This window comes from Populus nigra, chromosome 17, assembly GCF_951802175.1.
Source record: "Populus nigra chromosome 17, ddPopNigr1.1, whole genome shotgun sequence".
Lineage (NCBI taxonomy): Eukaryota > Viridiplantae > Streptophyta > Magnoliopsida > Malpighiales > Salicaceae > Populus > Populus nigra.
In genome coordinates this window covers 1,742,997-1,763,684 of record NC_084868.1, presented here as the reverse complement: position 1 = coordinate 1,763,684, position 20,688 = coordinate 1,742,997, and the positions used below count along the sequence as shown (strand labels likewise).

At 35.8% G+C, this 20,688-nt stretch overlaps 4 protein-coding genes across 4 annotated transcripts; 1 reads left to right on the top strand and 3 right to left on the bottom strand.

Annotated features, from left to right (window-relative positions):
- Positions 1–1,115: 1,115 nt before the first annotated feature.
- On the top strand, positions 1,116–3,615 carry LOC133677157 (lectin-domain containing receptor kinase VI.3-like). Its single transcript, XM_062099013.1, has one exon. It carries the CDS (start codon positions 1,483–1,485, stop codon positions 3,460–3,462), a length of 1,980 nt encoding a protein of 659 aa, XP_061954997.1. The 5' UTR covers positions 1,116–1,482; the 3' UTR covers positions 3,463–3,615.
- Positions 3,616–4,849: 1,234 nt separating this feature from the next.
- LOC133677276 (importin subunit beta-1-like) lies at positions 4,850–9,352 on the bottom strand. The gene is made up of 3 exons (XM_062099206.1): positions 9,007–9,352; positions 5,501–7,931; positions 4,850–5,386 (listed from the first exon to the last, which is right to left on the bottom strand). The coding sequence occupies exons 2-3, from the start codon at positions 7,918–7,920 to the stop codon at positions 5,191–5,193; spliced, it is 2,616 nt and encodes an 871-aa protein (XP_061955190.1). The 5' UTR covers positions 7,921–7,931; positions 9,007–9,352; the 3' UTR covers positions 4,850–5,190.
- A 1,836-nt stretch (positions 9,353–11,188) lies between these two features.
- Positions 11,189–12,328, bottom strand: LOC133676922 (uncharacterized). Its single transcript, XM_062098725.1, has one exon. The coding sequence runs from the start codon at positions 12,141–12,143 to the stop codon at positions 11,271–11,273; it is 873 nt and encodes a 290-aa protein (XP_061954709.1). The 5' UTR covers positions 12,144–12,328; the 3' UTR covers positions 11,189–11,270.
- Positions 12,329–12,620: 292 nt separating this feature from the next.
- On the bottom strand, positions 12,621–19,657 carry LOC133676921 (ethylene-overproduction protein 1-like). The gene is made up of 4 exons (XM_062098724.1): positions 17,200–19,657; positions 15,037–15,328; positions 14,643–14,952; positions 12,621–13,310 (listed from the first exon to the last, which is right to left on the bottom strand). The coding sequence occupies exons 1-4, from the start codon at positions 19,251–19,253 to the stop codon at positions 13,078–13,080; spliced, it is 2,889 nt and encodes a 962-aa protein (XP_061954708.1). The 5' UTR covers positions 19,254–19,657; the 3' UTR covers positions 12,621–13,077.
- Positions 19,658–20,688: the final 1,031 nt, after the last annotated feature.

Here is a 20,688-nt window from a genome sequence, read left to right as displayed (position 1 = left end):
TTCATAATATTTCAAAGAGATTATTATAATTTTTTTTATTTTTTTCTTTTATATTTTATATAAATAAATTGTAATTATATAGTGGATTTATAAAAATAACAATCATTTATTCTTAGTAACCAAAATTAACCTCTAGAATAAAAAACAAATAGCCGAGATTAGATATTTGAATGTGCATGTATCTAGTGTATGTATGTTTGGTATTATAGTGTAATATGCTTTTTAAAAATGCTTTTTGCTTGAAAATATATTAAAATATTTTTTTGTTGATATTTTTAGTTTTTGATATCAGAACATCAAAACTATTATAAAACACTAAAAAATCAATTTAATACTTTTTTAAGTGAAACACACCAACAACAGAAGTTATCATACTCTCAAACACTTCCTAAAGCTTTTTTATTTAATATTTAATTAGCATTAAGAACTATTTTTAGTTTATTATTTCGTACTTTTTATCAAATACTTAATTTGTTTTATTAAATATAAACAATACATTTTTTCTAAATAAAAAAAAATCATGATACCCACCACCAGTATTTTTAAGATGGGAAGAGGGTAACCATCTAGGTGGTGGCCTAGTGGTAAGAACTTGGGACCAAGAGGTTTGCTCCCTCTATGGTTTCAGGTTCGAGCCCGGTGATTACTCATATGATGATCACTAGAAGTTTATATAGTCGTTAATTTTAGGGCCTATAAAATTAATTAAAATGCACATGAACTAACCCGAACATTCACAATAAACTAAAAAAAAGATGGGAAGAGGGTTGTGCAAGCAAGCAATTAATATCCCAGCAACCTCGATCACGCGTATGAAAGTGATGCATGTGATTCCTGATAACTAAACTATCAATCGAATTGGAAAGAGATTGGAATCATTGATTGCACAGGACAAAAATATTTGCAATAGCGGTCAAATGGGCTAACAGGAACATACCCTCCTCCCTTTATTTATTGCCTACAAGACTTCATGCAATTTAATGGAACCCTAATATTGTAGTTCTAGAACCAATAGAATCAATGATTTTACTTTTAGGAAGAAGGAAGAGTTAGATAAGTTGCTTGGTGGGCAATCTTACGTGTGGTTCTTGTTGTCAATCTTGCTTGAAAGGTTTTTGCTTGAGCTAGCATATTCACAAGTGTCAAAATCACTTTGAATTTCCTACACTCCATCGCCGGCTCTCGAGGTTGACGACATGAGAATTTTCAAGTCTTTCCAACCAGCCAAAAATGCCACGAATAATCTTCTTTGGGTGTGTGTCCATGCATTCCATCCTTTTGTCTAGGCAGCTTTGATATTTGATTTATTATTTGCCTGTCCTACGCCACATGTTCTTGAGATAGGCTTGGACAATTTCAAGTCTTTATATCTTCCCAGTCATCTTGGAGGGTTCTCACGAGCTCCATCTTTTTGTTTAAACACTGTTCTTGTCTCAAAAGTTAATTTCCCAGTTGCAAGTTGATCTTAACTATCAAGATTCCATGGCCTCCACGATTTGTTTGTTTTTGTTGTTCTTTTTCTTTTCTATGATTGTTGAGGCTCAAAGTGTAGACTTCATCTTCAATGGATTCAATGAAAGTGAAAAAAACCTCACAATTGATAGAGCTTCTATTATCAAGCCTAGTGGTTTACTAAGGCTCACCAACAAAACACAAGATGCTGTAGGGCATGCATTTTATTCCAAACCAATACAGATGCTTGACACAAGTTCAAATTCATCTCCAAATGCTTCATCTTTCAGCACAACCTTTGTCTTTCAGATAGTCTCTCCAAAAGGAAAAGGAGGCTTCGGCCTTGCTTTCGCCTTAGCTCCCTCCAACCAGCTTCCCGGGGCTGCCGCGGGGCATCACCTTGGTCTTTTCAACACTTCAAATGATGGTAATAGCTCGAACCATATTTTCGCTGTTGAATTTGACACGGTTAATGGGTTCAACGAGAATTCAGACTCTGAAGGAAATCATGTTGGAGTCAACATTAACAGCATGCGTTCGAACTCATCGAGGGCAGCTTCCTATAGCGAGGATGACAACCCAAACCGGTTTGAAGAATTGATATTGGAGAGTGGTAAACCTATTCAAGCCTGGATAGAATATGATGGTGCGGCTAAACTTGTTAGTGTAACAATAGCTCCCATGGAGCAAAGCAGACCGATTATACCACTCATTTCTTTTCCCGTAGATCTAAGCACAATTGTTAAGGATAACATGTATGCTGGTTTCTCTTCCTCTACTGGTAAAAAGACAAGCTCTCATTACATACTGGGATGGAGTTTTTCCACTGAAGGAGCAGCCCGTCCCCTCAATCTTTTTCGACTTCCCGTCGCACCAATATTTGAAGACAGTTCATCATCTTTCCAACCCTCAGTGATTACTATTATCGCTTCGTTATGCGCTGTGACCACTATTCTGTTCGCAATACTGTTCTTTCATGCTGTGTACAGAAAGTGGCCTCAGTCTGAGGCTCTTGAAGACTGGGAATTGGATTGTCCACACAGGTTTCGCTATCAAGATCTACATACGGCAACTAAGGGTTTTAAAAAGAGTGAGATAATTGGGGCTGGTGGGTTTGGTGCGGTGTACAAAGGTAGATTGCCTACAAACGGAAATGAAGTTGCTGTTAAGAGAATCACTCCCAATTCAATCCAGGGTTTGAGAGGATTCACTGCGGAGATCGAGTGCCTGGGACGTTTACGGCACAAGAACTTGGTGAATCTCCAAGGATGGTGTAAGAGAAATAACGACCTCCTCGTGGTTTATGACTACATCCCAAATGGAAGCCTTGCCGGTCTCCTTTTCAGTCGGGGAAACAACTTTGTACTTAGCTGGGAGCAAAGATTCAATATTGTTAAAGACATTGCAGCAGGGCTTTTGTATCTGCATGAGGAATGGGAGCAAGTGGTGATTCACAGAGATGTCAAGTCAAGCAATGTCCTGATAGACGCTGGAATGAACGGGCGGTTAGGGGACTTTGGTCTAGCCAGGTTGTATGATCATGGCACCATGTCGCACACCACAAATATTGTTGGCACGATAGGGTATATCGCACCTGAATTGACACGGACCGGTCAGTCTTCTACCAGTTCCGATGTGTACGCATACGGTATTTTGCTCCTTGAAGTGGCTTGTGGCCGAAAGCCCGTTGAAACGAGTAACTTCATCCTGACAGATTTCGTGATTGAATGCCATCAAAAGGGTAGAGTTCTTGATGCAGCTGATCCAGAGCTGAACTCTGCCTTCGTGGTCAAGGAAATGGAGGTGGTGCTGGGGTTGGGTCTTCTGTGTTCTCATCAGAAGCCTAAAGCCAGGCCAACCATGAGAGAAGTCATACGGTATCTCAACTGGGAAGACAAGCTCCCAGTGATTGATGATCTGGGCTCTTCTGATTCTCCATGTAGGAGCACAAGATATATGGGAGAGGTTTCCATTGAAATGATCACAAGTTCCATAGATGCTGGCAGATAGCAGAATCCATCTTCCTCCTGTTTCTTCCTCGTCAACAGCCTTTTTAGCTTACAGTTTTATGTACGTTGACAAGGGTTAATTTTCAAGTCTTGTATTGGTTCCATCATTAACCATTTATTCCCTCCCAATAATGCAGAACAGTACATTGATTCTTGACTTTGTCATCATGATTTTTGGTCTGAACTCCACTTGCATGGGTTTTACCAAAAGCGCCAACACGTGGTTATCCTAGTACAGTAAAATATTTATCCTTTTATATTTAAAAAAAATTGAAATTAAAATTTGTTTTGTTTCAAAATATTTTTTTAATATTTTTGTATTATTTTGATGTGTTGATATTAAAAATTATTTTAAAAAATATAAAAATATTATTTTAATATATTTCTAAATAAAAATTACTTTAAAAACAACCATAATAAAAAAAAAGAAGGCTATTCAACTAATATTTTAATAATCACATCAATTGCTTCTAGAATTTTATGTTGAATTGGAAGTCACACTGAAAATAAAATATATATGACCCAATCATAAATAGAATAATATTTTATTGAGTAAAATGCAATAGTTCCTGGTCTAAAATACTGAAAAATAAATTTATATTGGGTTTGGAAAACACAGATTTTCAATAGTTTTTTTTATGAAGTTTTCAATTTTTTCAAAAAAAAAGTGTAAAATGATTAATAATAAAAATTTTAATATGTATTAAGATGGTTGAAATCATAAGTTGACTTGTAAAATTATATATAATATATAAAATTAAATTAAAAACTCAAAAACCTGGAAACTCAATCAAATCCGAAAACATGGATTGTTACAAAAAGCAAGAAAATTAATTGACTCCCCTTATAAAATAAGGATCTGGGCTCTCAAGTAATGATGTAATATTTATTCTTCTTCCTCGTGTACGGGTTTTTGCTTCTTTTTCTCTGCAATGATCGATCAGCATCATTCTTACCACTTTCTTTCTCCGACAAGTTTACTCTGTCTTCTTCAAGAGGAGAGGGTACTGGAATGTAACTTGTTGCATACAATTTCTGCACTTCTAGAACGCTTTCTCAGCGCCCAAAATCACCTAATAAATATTCAATAACCATAAATATTTTACGTGTTTTACGGTGTTTGTTTCTCAGTAAAAAACATGTTAAAAGGAAAATATTTTCAGTCCACTGTAAAATTAAAAGAAGGGAAGTAAAACATTTTCCCCCTGTCAACTCTCTCGGATCTCCTCACTCACTTCGCTCTCTCTCAATCCGGATACCAAAGGTACTCGTGTGTATAATACACGAGTACCTTTGAACAATATAAAATATTAAAATTATTTGTTTATTATAAATCTAATATAAAAGACTCTTTATTTGAGTTAAGAAATATTTTTTCCTCATGATCATTTTCAATTAGAACAAAATAAAAATGAGATTTTATATAATTATATCATCCACGATGACCACGACTCGAGAGCATGAAAGGAGATGATACCTTAAAAATGACCACCGATTAGTGGATACATTAAAACGAACCAGAGTACTACGGCGCTTGCATTTGACAACATTCTCTCCTATCCCCACTCAGAGCGGACGGATTACCAAAAATCGTTAAGATTTCACATCCTTTACGACCTCCTTTTTCTTTCCGGGTTCCCTCACAGCCTACCCAAACTAGAAGGTGCCTATTCTAGATGTAGTAACCAAGGACCATAAACAACTTTTACTCTGAAAGCTGAGCTCCATCTCATGAAACAACGCGAGCGATCATCACTTGGGTCCAGTTTGCAGTCTCTTTGAGATGTTCGTCGTCGGATTGAAGACACTCGCCGAGAAATTGAATGCAGAATGCGTTGTCTTTGAACAGTATCTTCGTGTTAGGACCAAGAGCATCCGCCAGGTCGCCCATCACGGCAACTGCTGCTTTTGTGACACTCTCATCCCTGCAAAACAAGGGAACAGCACATTAGATACGAGAAAACAAATGCAGTGACGGTTATATCAGGGTGAGTGGGAATGCAGCGGGTGAACCAAAGAAATGAAAGAGGAAAGGATACCTATATTTCTCTCTGAAAACCACTTCTATGAACTGGAAAAGATGACCAGCATGTGGCAGCATCAACTCAGGCTTGGAATCTTTGAATCCCTGAAGAATACCAGAATAAGCTTCAAATATGCTACGCTTAAGCTGGTTGCCATAATCCATCAACTCCTCATCACTATTGTCCATCTGAGCACAGACCTCAGCTGCGCTCCGCATCATTGCTACTGTAGGCTCAACGTACTTAGAGAATTGCTCACCTATCGCAAGAGCAATATCACCAAAGCAGGCAAATATTGGAGGCTTAACTGACCGGTGGAGTTCAGCACTTTGGAGATTGCGGACAAGGTGGTTCATGATCCCATCACAGTAAGGTAAGACCTTGTCCTCCAATGCACGGCAAATGTCACCAATCACCCCAACTGTGATGGCACAAACCTCGTATTCCTCAAAATTCTGTAATCCCATCTCCAGGTATTTGTATAGCTCAGGCATGTACTTCTCAAATTCTGGACCAGAGGCATGAGCCAGTGCACCAATTGCAAGCATTGCTTCCTCATGCACAGTAGATCTGCGGCAAGCAAAAACCCTGAGGAACAGAAACATAATTGTATCTGCAGCCTGAAGTATACTGGGCTTGGTCTCATCAGTGCTGCTAAGCTTTTGGACGATCACCTGGATAACAGCACAAAGGGATGCTTGCAAGTCTCCTTGCTTCTCTCTATCATCTGATGAGACAATTTGAAGATCTAGAGTCTGCCCCAACTTATGCAAGACGCTTTTGAGCAGCTCCAAAATAATTTGAGATGTTTCCACAATATTGGACGACCTAACAACCTCGTTCAATGTTTCATAAGCAGAAGTCCTGATCTTAGAATCGCTCCCATCTGACCGCTCAGCAGTTTTGAGAAGTTCAGAGATTATCCTAGGGATGTATTGAGTTAGAAGTGAGGAATTTGTTCCAGCATCTTCATATCCCTGTGCAAGGTAATAGATTGCCCCACAAACCTTTTCAGCTACATTTGGAGCATCATTAATACTCTCCAGCAAGACAGTTACAATCCTTTCCAGGTTCTCTGGGGAAACCACAGAAAATCCACTGGCAGGACAGTGCAAAAACTCAAATATACGACTAAGAGCCCATGCAGTTGTGTCCTTAACATGATTATTTTCATCCCTCATCGCATTAAGCAGAAAATCCAAGCCATTAGAAACAAGCGGACCTAATGTTTCAAGGCTAGGGCCTTCTAGAATTGAGCCAAATGCATATGTGGCTGCCTCACGACAATGCCAATCTGGCTTCAGAATATTACCCTCTACAAAGGGCATTACTAGTTTCACAACAGAATCCCCAACAGTTCTAGCAACAAGACCTAGACAGGTGCCCCCTGACATGGATATATTCCAAATGCTATCATCTTGATCCTGATCCTCCTCCTGTTTCAACAAAGTATCCAACAACAAAGGAACAAGATATGGGAGGGCCTTTTCTATGAAGCGTGAATGAGTAGACCCCGAATCTCCACCTTCAAGGGTCCCATATTCTTGAAGCTCTATCTCTTCATCACAAATGGAGCTCCAGAATTCTATTGCTTGGAGGGCAACACTCTCTTCATCCCCTTTCACAGCATTTGATGTGAGCTGGAAGAGGGTCTGCATATAAGGTTCAAGCACATCATAGTATGTTGACGCTATCGAAACAAGACACTCAAAAGCAGCCTGCCTGATATCTGCCTCTTTAGAAATTGCTGTCTCGCATACCACCTTCATTATGTAATTGCGCTCCATATCATTTTCAAAGTTGGTCTGAGCAAAATCTAAGGCATTATATAAGGCCTTTGTAGCAGCAAGGCGTACTTCACAACTATGTTCAGCAAGGTTCATGCCTTGGACAACAGCAGTGAGAACAGAGTTCACTTCATCCTGCACAAGATCCTGGTGGGATATCTCCTCACAAACATATCCAAGAGTTTCCAATGTTGCCTGTTTCAAAGCTGCAGGACTATCTTGCTGGGTCATATTCTTAAGCAATGATCCGATAAGCTCAGGCCACTGCTTCCGTGGAATCTCAATGGAAGCAACTTTTGCAATTACTTGGGCAGAAGTGTGTCTTGCTTCTGATGCAGATGACCCAAGAGTCCTCAGGAGCAAGTCTTTGATTTGTGCTTTCATGGAAATTTCAATTGCCATCCATTGCTGAACAAGATGTTCCTTTCTCACAGAATCTTTAGCATCTAAAGAGTTTTTAAGAACAATACCAGCCAACCTACGTGATTCCAAAGGCTTCTCATTGTTTGCAAGCTCCACTGACAATGATAAGAGGAAAAGGGGCAAGCTCTGCTCTTGGAACTGCCTAAGACTAGCCTCTGCCTGAGTACGGATATTTGCATCTGGTGATTGGGCAGCCAATAGAAACTGAGTGATCTCCATTGCCATTGCTTTCAACACTGCAAGCGAATAAATAACATGAAGTTCTATCACTGAAAACAGTAACATTAAAACAAACATCAATAAAACAAAAAATTGAGGAACATGGAAAAATACAAAATGAATAGAGAACAAAATTATCATAAACCACTACAACAATATGCGCACATGGCAGCAACTAACTCTAAAAACATCAAAGGATCCATCAACAAGATTATGCATTCAGTTCCATCCACATAATATCATACTAATTTCCACAACTTCAAAATCATATTAAAATCCGAGCTAATAGACAGATAGAATCGTACCCAGAAAACAAATGAAATTCTAAAAGAACTTTGAAAAACCATATAATAAAAAACATTAATTACAACAATGCCCATATCATATACAACGAAGGCGGTACAAATTCTATAACCCGTGACAAAATACACACACATCATCCATTACCTATATGATATTATACGTAGAACCTCTAATTTTCAACCAGATTAATCAAAACAGTTCCAGACATATCTTACTTCACTTACGACAATAAGCTGATTTCAGCAACTAATCCGGACCAGCTGGTTAGCAAAATCAGATCAAATAACAACAATTCAAAGCCTTCTTTCACTATATTTACAAATTCAAAAATTGGAAATTATTATTATTATTATTATTATTATTATTATTATTATTATTATTATTAATTGGTAAATCAATAAAAACTACTAAAATTTGTAACTAGAAAATTTTAATTTTTAATCATTCGCTTTAAACAATAAAAATGAAAAGACTTCCGAAATTAAACGCTAAAATAAATACCTAAAAAAAAAAACAAAGAACACAAGCGGTTAAGGAAAAAGGATTGTTGTTTAATTACACAAGCGGTTTTGGATTTTGTGGCAAAACTGCTCCTTTTTCAATGTTAAAGAGTAAAAAAAAAATCCAAAACAAAAAATAACTGAACGAACTAAAAATCTGATGAAACCCTAAACAAGAGTAATTAGAGAGTAAAACCACAAAATCCAAAACCCTAAGCACTAAGCACTAACTGAACACGAACTAACAAACACAACAGATCTACTGATTAAACAAAAAATAAAATAATACCTTAAATCTGATGGAACCGGAGAGATCAGTAACCGTAAAGTGAGAACAAAGAGCGTGACCTTCTCTTCTCTTTCTTCGATGAAGCTGGGGAGAAGCGGAGAGGGAGGGGAGGGATTGGGTGTGGTGGTTTAGTGGTGGAGTTGAGTGAAGAAACTGTTTGATTGATTGACTGATTGATTGATTGATTGATTTTAGGGTTTTGGAGGAAATGAGATGAGTACTGTTGTGATTATTATTACTATTAAGAAAAAACTTATTTTTTTTAATTTTCGAATGGGAATGAAGAAGCGGGAGGCAAGGGAGAGAAGAGGGGTTTTTAGCGTGAAAAAAAAAATACCAACGGGCAAGGGTTTTGTGGCTGCCCGAACACTGCCCAGGATCACCGACTTCAAAAACCCTAGCTTTGTTCTTTTTTGATTTTGAATTCTCTCACGTGTGATGGATGTCGCGCGAGTGTTGCATCCCCAACGTTTAAATCAATTGGGCTTGATTGGGCTTGCATAAGTGGGCTTTCAGGGTACTTTTTGGTTAACATTTGCTGAGTTTTATTTTTCAGGGAATTAATATCACTGGGATTTCTTTACAAGCAGTTTGGCAACATTGTGAAAAATAATTTTTAAAATTAAAAAAAATATTTTTAAATATTTTTAAAAAAATAACCACGCTTCTAAATATTCTAATATATTTAATCTATATATAATAAAATAATTTATTCCATATATTTTATATTTTTTTTATTCAAGTTAAAGGATATCTTTAAACAAGATTATATGGGAACTAAGATTAAATACTTTCTCTAAATAGTTTTAAAAATACATTTGTCACGTTATCTTGAGAAATTTAGGGCTTCTTTAGCCTCTGCTTTTCCACCTTTTACTAAAATAAAGAGCAAAAAAAGTTTTTGCTAAGATTTTAAAAAATCACGTCCTTAACGTTTGATGGTGAAAGATAATTTTTATAAAATCAATTTAAGAATATATTAATATACACTTCAAAAATCACGGAAAATGATTTGTTAGTAAATAGTATGTTAAGTTTTTAATGGTATTTAAACTAAGTTATAGTAGTTGTTTTTTAAAATATTTTTTTGTTTTGAAATATATTAAAATAATATTTTTTTATTTAAAATATTATTTTTAACATTAATATATTAAAATGCTTTGAAAATATAAAAAAATAATTTTAAGCAAATAAAAAGTTCAAATTTTGATAAAAGTTTGAAATGTAATTCCAAACAATAATACCTTAATCTAACAACGCAATTATAAATGATTATTTTTTGTTTGGTTTTTATCAAAAAAAAATAGTCAAACTAATTTTTTTAAAAATAAACGGAACCGAACAGGAACCGGTTCAAACCGACCGGTTTTTGGTTTCGGTTCGGTTATTTTAGAACAAAAATTTGACTCTGTTTTTTTTTCGGTTTGGCTCTATTTTTTTCGGTTTTGGTTTGGTTTTTTTGGTTTCAGACTTATGAAACCGAACCGATTGATTTTTTTAAAATTTTAATCAGTATTTTTTACAGTTCGGTTTTTTCAGTTATTTTTTTCTAGTTTTCTTGATTTTTTAACTTTTTTTACTCATCCTAAATGTCATACAGCATATATTATACGATCTAGCACAGCATTACAAACATATTAAAAATCAATCAAGCTCTAAATAAAAAAAATTTAGATATCGGGCTCCAAGGTTTGAACCTAAAAAAGGAGGCCAAGTAAGATATTTTATAGTATTTTACTAATTTTCATTTAAGCTAAGAGTATTTTTTTCAAAAAAAAATAAAAATAGGAGAATTATTACATTTCATGATTTATTATATTTTAGTAAATTTATTCAATCCAATATGAACCATGATTCCAAACCCTGTATTAATAACCTATTTAATATTATAGTAGTAATTGTTTTAAATGCTTTTTATATAGAAATATATTTAAATAATATTTTTATTTATTTTTTAAAATTTATTTTTTACATCAACACATAAAAATAATATAAAACCATTCAAAAAATTAATTTAAAGCAAAAAAATTAATTTTTTTTAAAAATACCAAAAATATATAATAAATTTAAAATTGAACTTGGACAAATTAGCAGATGCAATTTGTTAAAGCTGCTCTCTTTTTTAATCACACAAGAGTAAGCGAAGGCAACATGGATGTTGCTATGAGTTTAGCAGATGCAATTTGTGGGGGAAATCCAGGCTACCAATCATGACACCATTTATGGAAACATAAGAGTAATGAAAATCTGTAGCTACATATACATCAAATATCTTTATGTAGATCTCTCAAAGGCCTATTAAGTGAACAGAGTTTCTTTTGTTTTGTAGAACAGTACTGAGGCTGGACATTTGGTGAGACTTGTCTCGCAGGACTCTTTACACCACAGAGCTTGTGCTTCAAGCGCCAAGGGAACAGGAGTTCCAGGCCACAACCTTTATGTGAAGCCTCTGATGGATGTGATTGCCCTACTGTTCTTGAGACGTACTCCTCTGAATAATTGTATGGATATGGGAGCTTCTTGTTGAGATTACTGAACGCGCAAAGTGTAGATGATGCAGCTAATGCAGTGGCATCCGGCAGAAACCGCTCCATCATGAAATTTAGAGACTGGCTATCAGTTGCGTTCACACTCTCTAAATTTAGCCTGTCTAGTCTGTGACCATCGTTGGATTTCTGGGCAATGTCTATTGCTTCTGTCAATGACAAAACATCTATGGCATCTGAAAACACGTCAATCTCTTCGCCATCATCATCGTCATCAGCATCAGCATCACAACCATCATCATGATCATCCAGGCTGACGAAACAATTGGGGTCGCCATTTTTTGCTGCTTCATTTTGTAGATGCCATCTGCATGGTGGGAGCCTCGGCTGAGGAGTTCCTGCTTCATGGATGTCATAACTATCCCCGTCCTTGGGCTTGCCAGGAGCTTGTTCCCAACAAAATGGGATCCTATCACTCGTATCCTGTAAAGCAGCCTGTGACTTTGTTGCGTAACAGGTTTCTTCCTTACCGGCGTGGCCACCCAGCCGCCTAGTCGATAAGAGAGGCAGGTTTAAGTTCAGCTTTCTCGGGCGATTGACATCGATCCCTTGTTCACTATTTTCTTCCATAAACACACTATTTTCCTCCATAAACACAACCGGTAGTTTCGTTGAAGTAGTAGAATGCACATAGAAGGAAAAGAGAAAGATGAAGGATGGAGAAATGTGATTAAAAGTGGTTGGCTGATATTATAAAAAGGCAGTTGAAACTATGAGCATCTCGTGCAATCATTTACACCAGCTTTTCGACTTTAGAAATGCTCACAGGCAAAGATAGGAAAGACCCTCTCTCTCACTTTATAGATTGGATTGAAGGAGTAGTTCAACACCGTTAGTGTTACTTTCAACAATCAAGTATCCTAGCTGGTATATCAAACTGTACGTATGGCTTCCAAGTGTTCAGAAATAATGTACATCTTGCAATGAAGTTCTAGAATCTGAAAAATGATGTGTCCTGTGGAGAAGGGAATAAGTAAATAAGTATTGAAACAGAGACATGGAATATTGGGTATGAATTATGAGAAAATTGTGAAGCACAGAGAGCAATACAAGAGACATTACAGTATGTTTTGGCAAAAATCAGTTAATCCATAAACCTCTTGACAGGAGAAGACTTCAGCATAAGCTGCCATTCATGTACATGTTTCTTTCAACTATAATACATTCATTTCAATCTTTGCCGAAGAGAAATATTCGGCAGTGGCAAGAGAGCAGCAGTCTGCAGAATACATACATTCTTCGATAGCAAAGCAAAGCAAAGCAAAATGCAGATATTACATAAATTTACAAGTTACCCCAATCTCTACTATCCCTTTCTTGTTAAATTCAAAGTATCCCTTTCTTCTTCTGCTGAACTTCCCTTCACTTAAGGCCACGGGGATGTCTGCATATCTATGGAGAAAATCCCGAAAAAAATAATTTTCCCTGAGGAACACTGGCCTTCCTAGTACCAAAAACAAGAAACAGAAGTGGCAATGATGTGATTGCCCGGATAATAAAGATAACAAGCATGGATTTCTGGCTCTCATTTTTCTGGTTCATTTCCCCGTTCCCGTGCTCTCTTATAGAGCTCAATGGTACCAGTGTGATTGGGATCAAGACAGAGAGCTGCTTCACAGTCTCTAAGGGTGCAGCTAGTATCGCCCATTGAATCATAAAATGCTGCTCGAAGATGCAGCAGCTGTAAGTCTGGCTTGAAAGCTATGACCCTTGCAAGCTCTCTTATGGCTTCCGCTTCTTTGTGATCATCCATTAAAACTGAAATGGCACAACATTAGTTTTAGTAGTTTAAAAATTTAAATGTGTATTCACTTGCATAATCCACAGGGAAGTCTGATGACTACACAAAAAGCAATGATAATCCCAATAGCTTAATTTAGAAGCAATAGCCTTTCTCGTCTACTGCCGTTCCTCATTTTTTTAATTACATCAGTAGCCAAAATATGCCCATCTAAACTTTAAGTCAACAGGAAACATGTATACAGAAAAAAGAAGAAATAAAACCAAAATAACAACTTTCTTCTAATAACTTTGAAGCAGAAATCAAGTAATTTTCATCTGGATTTTGTTAATATTATTTAACAAGAACTGTAACCTGAAATAAACAAACAAAAAAAAAGGAACTTGGCCATGTTTACTTCAGAAGCATATCAGATCAGCAGTGGGAGCATGAATTCTTCAAAATAAACAAATACAGTCCTTCCTTTACCAGGATGAAATTCATAATTTAATTAAATTGGTGTTTGACTATAGATGAAATCTCATCTAATGGAAGCAACTTTGAGTCTCAGTCATTCTACTCACGCACCCTACAATTACATCAATAGGCAAAATTGAAAATGTGAGAGGATGCAGAAGGTGCTTGGCAGCCCAACCATATACTTCGCACAAAGTAGGAGACTGGATTTTCAAAAGTGAGGAAGCCACGGTTCTATTTATATGAGCAAGATCATAAAGAAAACAATTGTCACCTCAACCAACTCGGCAGGCTAGTATTTCCTGATATTGAAAAGTAAAGGAAGTTGACCAAATAACCAGAACTCTTAACCATAAGCATAACAGAACACCCATTATGTCATCCTACTTCTTGTGGAGCTAAATTCAACAAAACAAATAACAGTTTTTGAGTTAAAAGAGCCATCGTTAGGGATCTCAAGATGCAGCTCTCGTCAAAATTTATAAAGCTTTTAAAACTCTAGTAAACTAGACAAACCACTTATCTTTTGCCAAATGCTCACATATTTCTCCTAGGCAATCAGCATAAGAACAGTAGTGATGTATTTCTCTCTTTTTCATTTTAATGAAAACTGATTCCTGATGACAAGAGGGGGATCCTTTGACAGACCACTCTAACAGGCAAAGAATCTCCAACAAGATTACATTCATTCCTCCAGCTTATGATAATATAATATTGAGTTAAAACCAGATTGAACAACTTTCAGTCAAGAATTAGAATATCCAGGCAAATTTAACACCAAAAGCTTCATAAGTTTAGTGGTTGGTATACATTTGCAATATTTATAGCATAATCACTAACTTATGATTGTCAATAACAATCCCAAAGAGAGCAGATGTAGTCATGGAGCTTACCTGCTGCCCTGTATCTGTATGGGTATGTCCTCAATGGATCTAGTTGTGTTGCTGTGCTAAGATCACTCTTTGCCATGTCACGATCACAGTACTCTGAACGCTTCTCATATGCTGAAGCATTATTCCTTGCTTTCTCAATCAGTTTTGTCATCTCATCATATGCAGCTTTCCGTTGATTTTTTAGATGATAAACACGTGCCAGACCTTGATGTGCTCTTGTATGCTTGATCTCAAGTGCGCTCATGTAACAGTCAGCGGCAAGATCAAACTTCTCACAGTCAACATAAACACTCCCTAGATTGTTCAGTGCCTGCAGAACGGACAAAAAATATCCAACTTAAACAATATTGTGGAGCATTCAGAACAATAGAATTGCATCAAAATTGACACTCACTTGTCCTTTCCGGAGGCCATCTGAAGGGCACCTAAGAGCCTCCTCCAAAAGTTGGATAACATACTTTGAGGACTCGGGATCAAGGCTTGAATCTGCTAAAGCATAAGCTTTAAGGAAAAAGGCTTCAAATGATCTCTGAATTGAAATAGACTGCTCAGCCTTGGATAGTGCTTCTTCGCGGTGCCCGGTGTCATACAAGATCCATCCTTCATAGACAAGTTTCTCATGGTCGGAAGTAGAATAATTTCTAGCCAGCCGCAAACTTCGCATCGCAGCCTTCTGACAATTTAGCCTTTGACATTGAGAAACAACAAGACTCCATTAATACAGATATATTTATGTACTAGAATTGATTGTCCATGTATAGCAACTGTATATATCACAACATTGTCTTTTCTATATACCTTTTTCCTTGGTACCATTGGATGTTAGCGTTCGTGATAAAGAGACTGGGAGGTGGAAAAATGTAACCAAAAAATAACAGAAAGAGCACTCAACACTTTAAGAAAAAAAGCCTCAACTTGCAACTAAACCATTTATATTACTAGCATGAAAACCTTGTGGACATTTGTTTTAAATAAATAAATTATGGGTGAATGAGAAATTGATCTCAAAAAACCCTTGATTTTACACACAAAAAACTCTTGGTTTTTCTAGATTTGATTATTGATTTATGATGGCTAATCAATGGTTGATAATGGTAGGAATTAATTCTTATTAATTTTTCAATCTTTTAGCTTCTAGAATTCACTATAAAAAGGGGGATGAAGGAAGAGTTTAAACCAAGAATTTTTCAGATTTTTACACTCTTCCCCACCTCATATTTTAGCGTTTTATTCTCATTTTATGCTCTGGTTTTCCTCTCAAATCTAGAGCTTATGTTCATATTGTTGAGAGATATTTGAGTTTCATATTTTTTTGTTCAAAGATCTTGGTTTAGAAGAACATCTAAACCAAGGTAATGTTGTTGGAATCTTGGAAAACATATTGCATATATCCTAATTGCACAAGTGATAAGCAATAAAGCTTTAAGGACAAAGAATTCATCTTTGACAACAACAAAAATCTCATTATTTTAACAAGTACCCTTCTTTGATTTGATTTAAGCATGTGTATTTTTATTATTAGTATGCAAGCTAGGACTTTGAATTAATATCAATTATAAGTTTAGATATATGTTTAGTATGCAGTATTAAATTTATGTTGAAAACATGTTTGCCATGAGTTATTATTTTGCATGCTTGCAAGTTTAAACTTACATGAACTCTACGCTTTCCTTGAAAACTTTGTTATGTTTAGCATGCCTTGTGATGATAAACTAGACATCATTTCTTACTAGTCTAATATATAAATATCTACAAAATTTGATCTACAGTCAAAACTAATAATTAATGGTTTAGTTGTAAAGCAAGAGGGAAAATTTCCATCACATCTTTACAGGTTCTGAAGATAGATTTTATTGTAAAAACCTTTCATGACAGAGAAATACTTCTTTCCATAAATCTTCTCTGTGCCTTTGCAATTTCAACATAAATTCAGAATCCTTTCCCAGTTTCTAATTGAGGATGGTGGTCCAAAACCACTTCATTAAAAACGAAGTCAAACAGATAAGGATTTTGATAGTAAAATTCTGAGAATTTTGATTTAATTTGGAAGGTATGCATGAGTAGAGTGTTTCTTTCCTCTTTTCTCTAACTTGTCTTTTCTTGTTCTTCTTTAACTACAGTACATATATTGTTCGCTGGACAGCCCCCAAATTCCCTTCTTTTTTTTTCTTTTTAACTGGCTTCTGAACTCATCCAATCACTAAATAAATGTTAACCTATATTTTCCAAATCTTTCCATGCTAATTAAACTGTTTAAGGAAAACCTAGATTTCAGGGTTAAGTTTCTGCCCAGAAGTTCCAACAAAGTTATTCCTGTCCTAGACCACTCTCTTTTGAACTTCGAGATCTAAAAAGCCTCCACTTTTTTAAATGTTAGCTGATCATAAAGCACTTCTTTGATTAAAATTCAGTCTAAAATGATCAAAATACATGATGATCATTAGAAAACTTTAAATAGCATATATCATACTAGAGCACAAAATGCATTATGAACAGATAGAATTATAAGTGCTTAATACAGTTAAGCAAAGTATTGATGGGGTATATGAATTCTCACCGTAAAAGAAGAAGAGATTGCCGGAACCATAGAAGGCTCTTCCTAGGGTCATTTGCCAGCATTTGGTGTACGACAGCAAGGGAGCCTATATCGTCAACAGAGGACCATCTATCATACAGTTGCATCCAGCAGTCTGCCTGACTGTATTGCTGAACCAGAGGACGGAGGAGTTCTACTAGTTGGTCACCATGCTTCTTCCCATAAAACATCATGTAATTTGGATCCAAAGTCAAAAGAGCACGGACATCTCTTAGGGCTCCTTCATAATCCTCCAACACAACGGAAATCCAGGCCCGTAATTCAAGACAATCAGGAGAGACTTTGAAACCAATAATTTTATTTAGTTCTGAGATAGCTGATTCAAGTTTGTTCTCCTGCACCAACAAAACAGCCCGACACTTGTATGGGAATGAAAGAGTTGGATCCAATTCAGTTGTTGTATTCAAATCCATCAGCTTCTCCTTTCCAGTACAATATAAAGACCTCTCTTGGTACATCCACCCAACTGGTGTATGATCAGAAATCAGCGAGTTCATCATCTTGTATGCTGAATACTTGTGCCCGCGATTGTATTTGGCCCTTGCAACACCCACCGACGAGTATATATGACCTGCTTCAACTGCTTCTTCGAACCATTTCTGGGCATCTTTATACTCTGTTCTTTCGAGCATAACAACACCTAACTGGTGATAGGCAAGCTGTTTCTGCCAATCTTCGGTGGCACATTCTCCCAGTCTCTCCAAAAGCATCACAGTGTTGTTAGATTTCATCTCTTCCTCCATAGCAATCTGGCTCAGAAAATAATACAACAAAAATGAAGCATGGCCTACCGAAGCCAATCTCTCCCTACCCTCAGATCCACAAAACAGTTTCATCACATAAGGATTGTGCATTGAAAATGGAAGCTCTCTCAAAATCACCTGTAAACAAGCTGCCACCAAAAGATACGCGCCCTCCTCCAATCCATATTCAATTAGCATCATGGCTTCCTCCATATCACAAACCAAAGATGCCAAATGGGCATCGCAAGCCGACTTCAATTCCTCACAGCAAAACCTGTTTGCCAAGGAAAGAAGCTCTAAAACAATCTTTAGTTCAAACGAACCCAATCTTTTTGTCCTGCTAAATATCATTGCCGCCCTCATTCCCTCTGCTGATATCCCATTCTGCGAAAAATTTATCTTCTCCCTCCTTGATTCTTTAAACTCCCCATACAACATTGCTCTAAAAGGCCTCGAAAGCGACGCCACATTATACCTCACACCCCTGATCTCATCATCACCAATACAAAATGACATATCACAATCATCATCATCACCACCACCACCACCTCCAGCAGCCTCATCGATATCCGAAGTCGAGCATTCTCCTCCATCCCCCATCAAAACACCCCCCTCCAGCTCCCCTCTCGAACACACGCAAGGATCATTCACCGATTCCGGATCATACCCCGGCACCAAACAAGCCCTAGGGCATTCTAAATTTCTTCCACAACAATCCATAGCCGACAGACCAATCAATTCATCCTCCCTCCTCTCAAACCTCAACCACGAAGCCAAAACAACCTTGGAATGCACATCCACAGCATGCTGTCTCGCACCCCTTAGACTATTCCGAAACAATTTCGGATCACATAAACCCTTAAGCACCGCGCATTGTTCTAAAAATCTCTCTGATTTCTCAAATTGTGAAGAATCCTCAACCTTTTTATAGACGGCAGCTAATGATTCGACGAAATCCACAGATTTAAGACACGGCTCAATTTGTGGCTCCATGAGATCAACGGTCGGTAAACCAGCTGGCAATAAACTTTCGACTGATACATTAGTTCTTGTTGTCTGGGTAGTCGGTGGATGTGAATTTCGACTCGATTTCGTCCGAATCGAATTCGCTCTTAGATCTTGCAAGTGTTGCAAAAACTTCTCCCCAACCTTACCACCACAGCCGCCGCCGCCGCCCTCACCGCCGGTTGGATTGATAGCATAAACTTGAGTTCCTTTACATCCCTCCGGGAATTTCAAGCTACGCATTGTCGTGAATATATTGTGTTGCATTTTTATAAAAAAATCACCAAAAAATTGCCAAAAAAATCTTTAAATAAAGAATAAAATAAAAGATCTGGAAATTTATAGGCAAAAATGTATCTAGATTACGTCGTTTTAGCCTGCAAATCCACCGTATAAACAGAAATGGATACCGAAAAATGGAAAAAACAAAAACAAAAACGAAAACGAAAAAAAAGGAGACGGTGGTGGATGCAGGCTAATGGGATTCGATTTTCCCAATAAAGTGAAAAGATAAAATAAAAATAAAAAGTTTTGTAATTGAATTGATTTTTTTTTCTTTTTGTGTTCTTCTAAGAGAATAAAAAAAAAATGATTATGTTGGCGGCCAACCAGATTTTGACGAGGTGGAGTGGTGACCGTTTAAACGGCCACTCACTCTCTTTTCTTCCTTTTTTTTTCTATTTAATGTACAGAATTCTGTGTGTTTATGTGTTTTCTACGTGTGAGTGTTTTTTTTTCTTTCTAATTTTGTACTTCTATTTAGGATGACAAAAACAAAAGGAGGGAGGAGATTGGTGCTTGTTAATTAACTGGAAAAAAAAATTGATTTCCATTTTTTTGGTTTTTTTACCAAGAAAGATTATAAAATATATTCATTTATTAAGAATAAAAATAAGCTTTTCGTAAGAAAATAAAAAATATATCAAAATTAAAAATATTTTTCAAAGGATATATATATATCCTAAATGTCTAATTAGTTATATGGTTAGAAGTGATCTGGAAATTGCAGTTTGATTAAAAAAATATTAAATTCATATATGTATGTGAATGTGTATTTGTAAAGAATTCTATAAATTATTTAATTCCTAGTATACGAAAGTAAAAGGGGAAAAATTAGGGCAAACCATATAATAAATTTAATAAAACCATAATATAATTCTGCTAAATATGAAATGATAAGGTGGGAAAAATGTGAGATACTCTGTTTAGTGTTGTAGTAGTTATTATTTTTTAAAATATATTTTATTTGAAAATATATTAAAATAATATTTTTTTATTTTTTAAAATTTATTTTTAATATCAGCATATTAAACATATAAAACATTTAAAAATATTAATTTAAAAAATTAATTTTTTAAAAAAAATATTTTCCATTTACAAAAATAAATAGGGCATTATTAATGCGCTGTTTGGATTCATAAAAAATTATAAAAATTTATTTAAAATTACTTTTTATATTTTTGTATCGTTTTAATTTAGTGTTGTGAAAAATAATTTTTTAAAAAATAAAAAAATATATTATTTTAATATATTTTAAATAAAAAATATTTTAAAAAATAATTATTTGAGTTGTGTTTAGTTTTTCATGCAGAGTATGTATGTTTATGTGTAGTAGCGGTTACTTTTCAAATAATTTTTTGTACTAAAATACATGCCAATAATATTTTTTGTTTTTAAAAAATTATTTTTAATATTAATACAT

Coding starts and splice junctions, on each gene's coding strand:
- LOC133677276 (XM_062099206.1), bottom strand. CDS start 7,920: ATGGCAATGGAGATCACTCAGTTTCTATTGGCTGCCCAATCACCAGAT. Junction 5,387..5,500: donor GTTTTCAGAGAGAAATATAG/GTATCCTTTCCT, acceptor CTTGTTTTGCAG/GGATGAGAGTGTCACAAAAG.
- LOC133676921 (XM_062098724.1), bottom strand. CDS start 19,253: ATGCAACACAATATATTCACGACAATGCGTAGCTTGAAATTCCCGGAG. Junction 14,953..15,036: donor ATGGCCTCCGGAAAGGACAA/GTGAGTGTCAAT, acceptor TCCGTTCTGCAG/GCACTGAACAATCTAGGGAG. Junction 13,311..14,642: donor ATACAGATACAGGGCAGCAG/GTAAGCTCCATG, acceptor GTGCCATTTCAG/TTTTAATGGATGATCACAAA.
- LOC133677157 (XM_062099013.1), top strand. CDS start 1,483: ATGGCCTCCACGATTTGTTTGTTTTTGTTGTTCTTTTTCTTTTCTATG.
- LOC133676922 (XM_062098725.1), bottom strand. CDS start 12,143: ATGGAGGAAAATAGTGTGTTTATGGAAGAAAATAGTGAACAAGGGATC.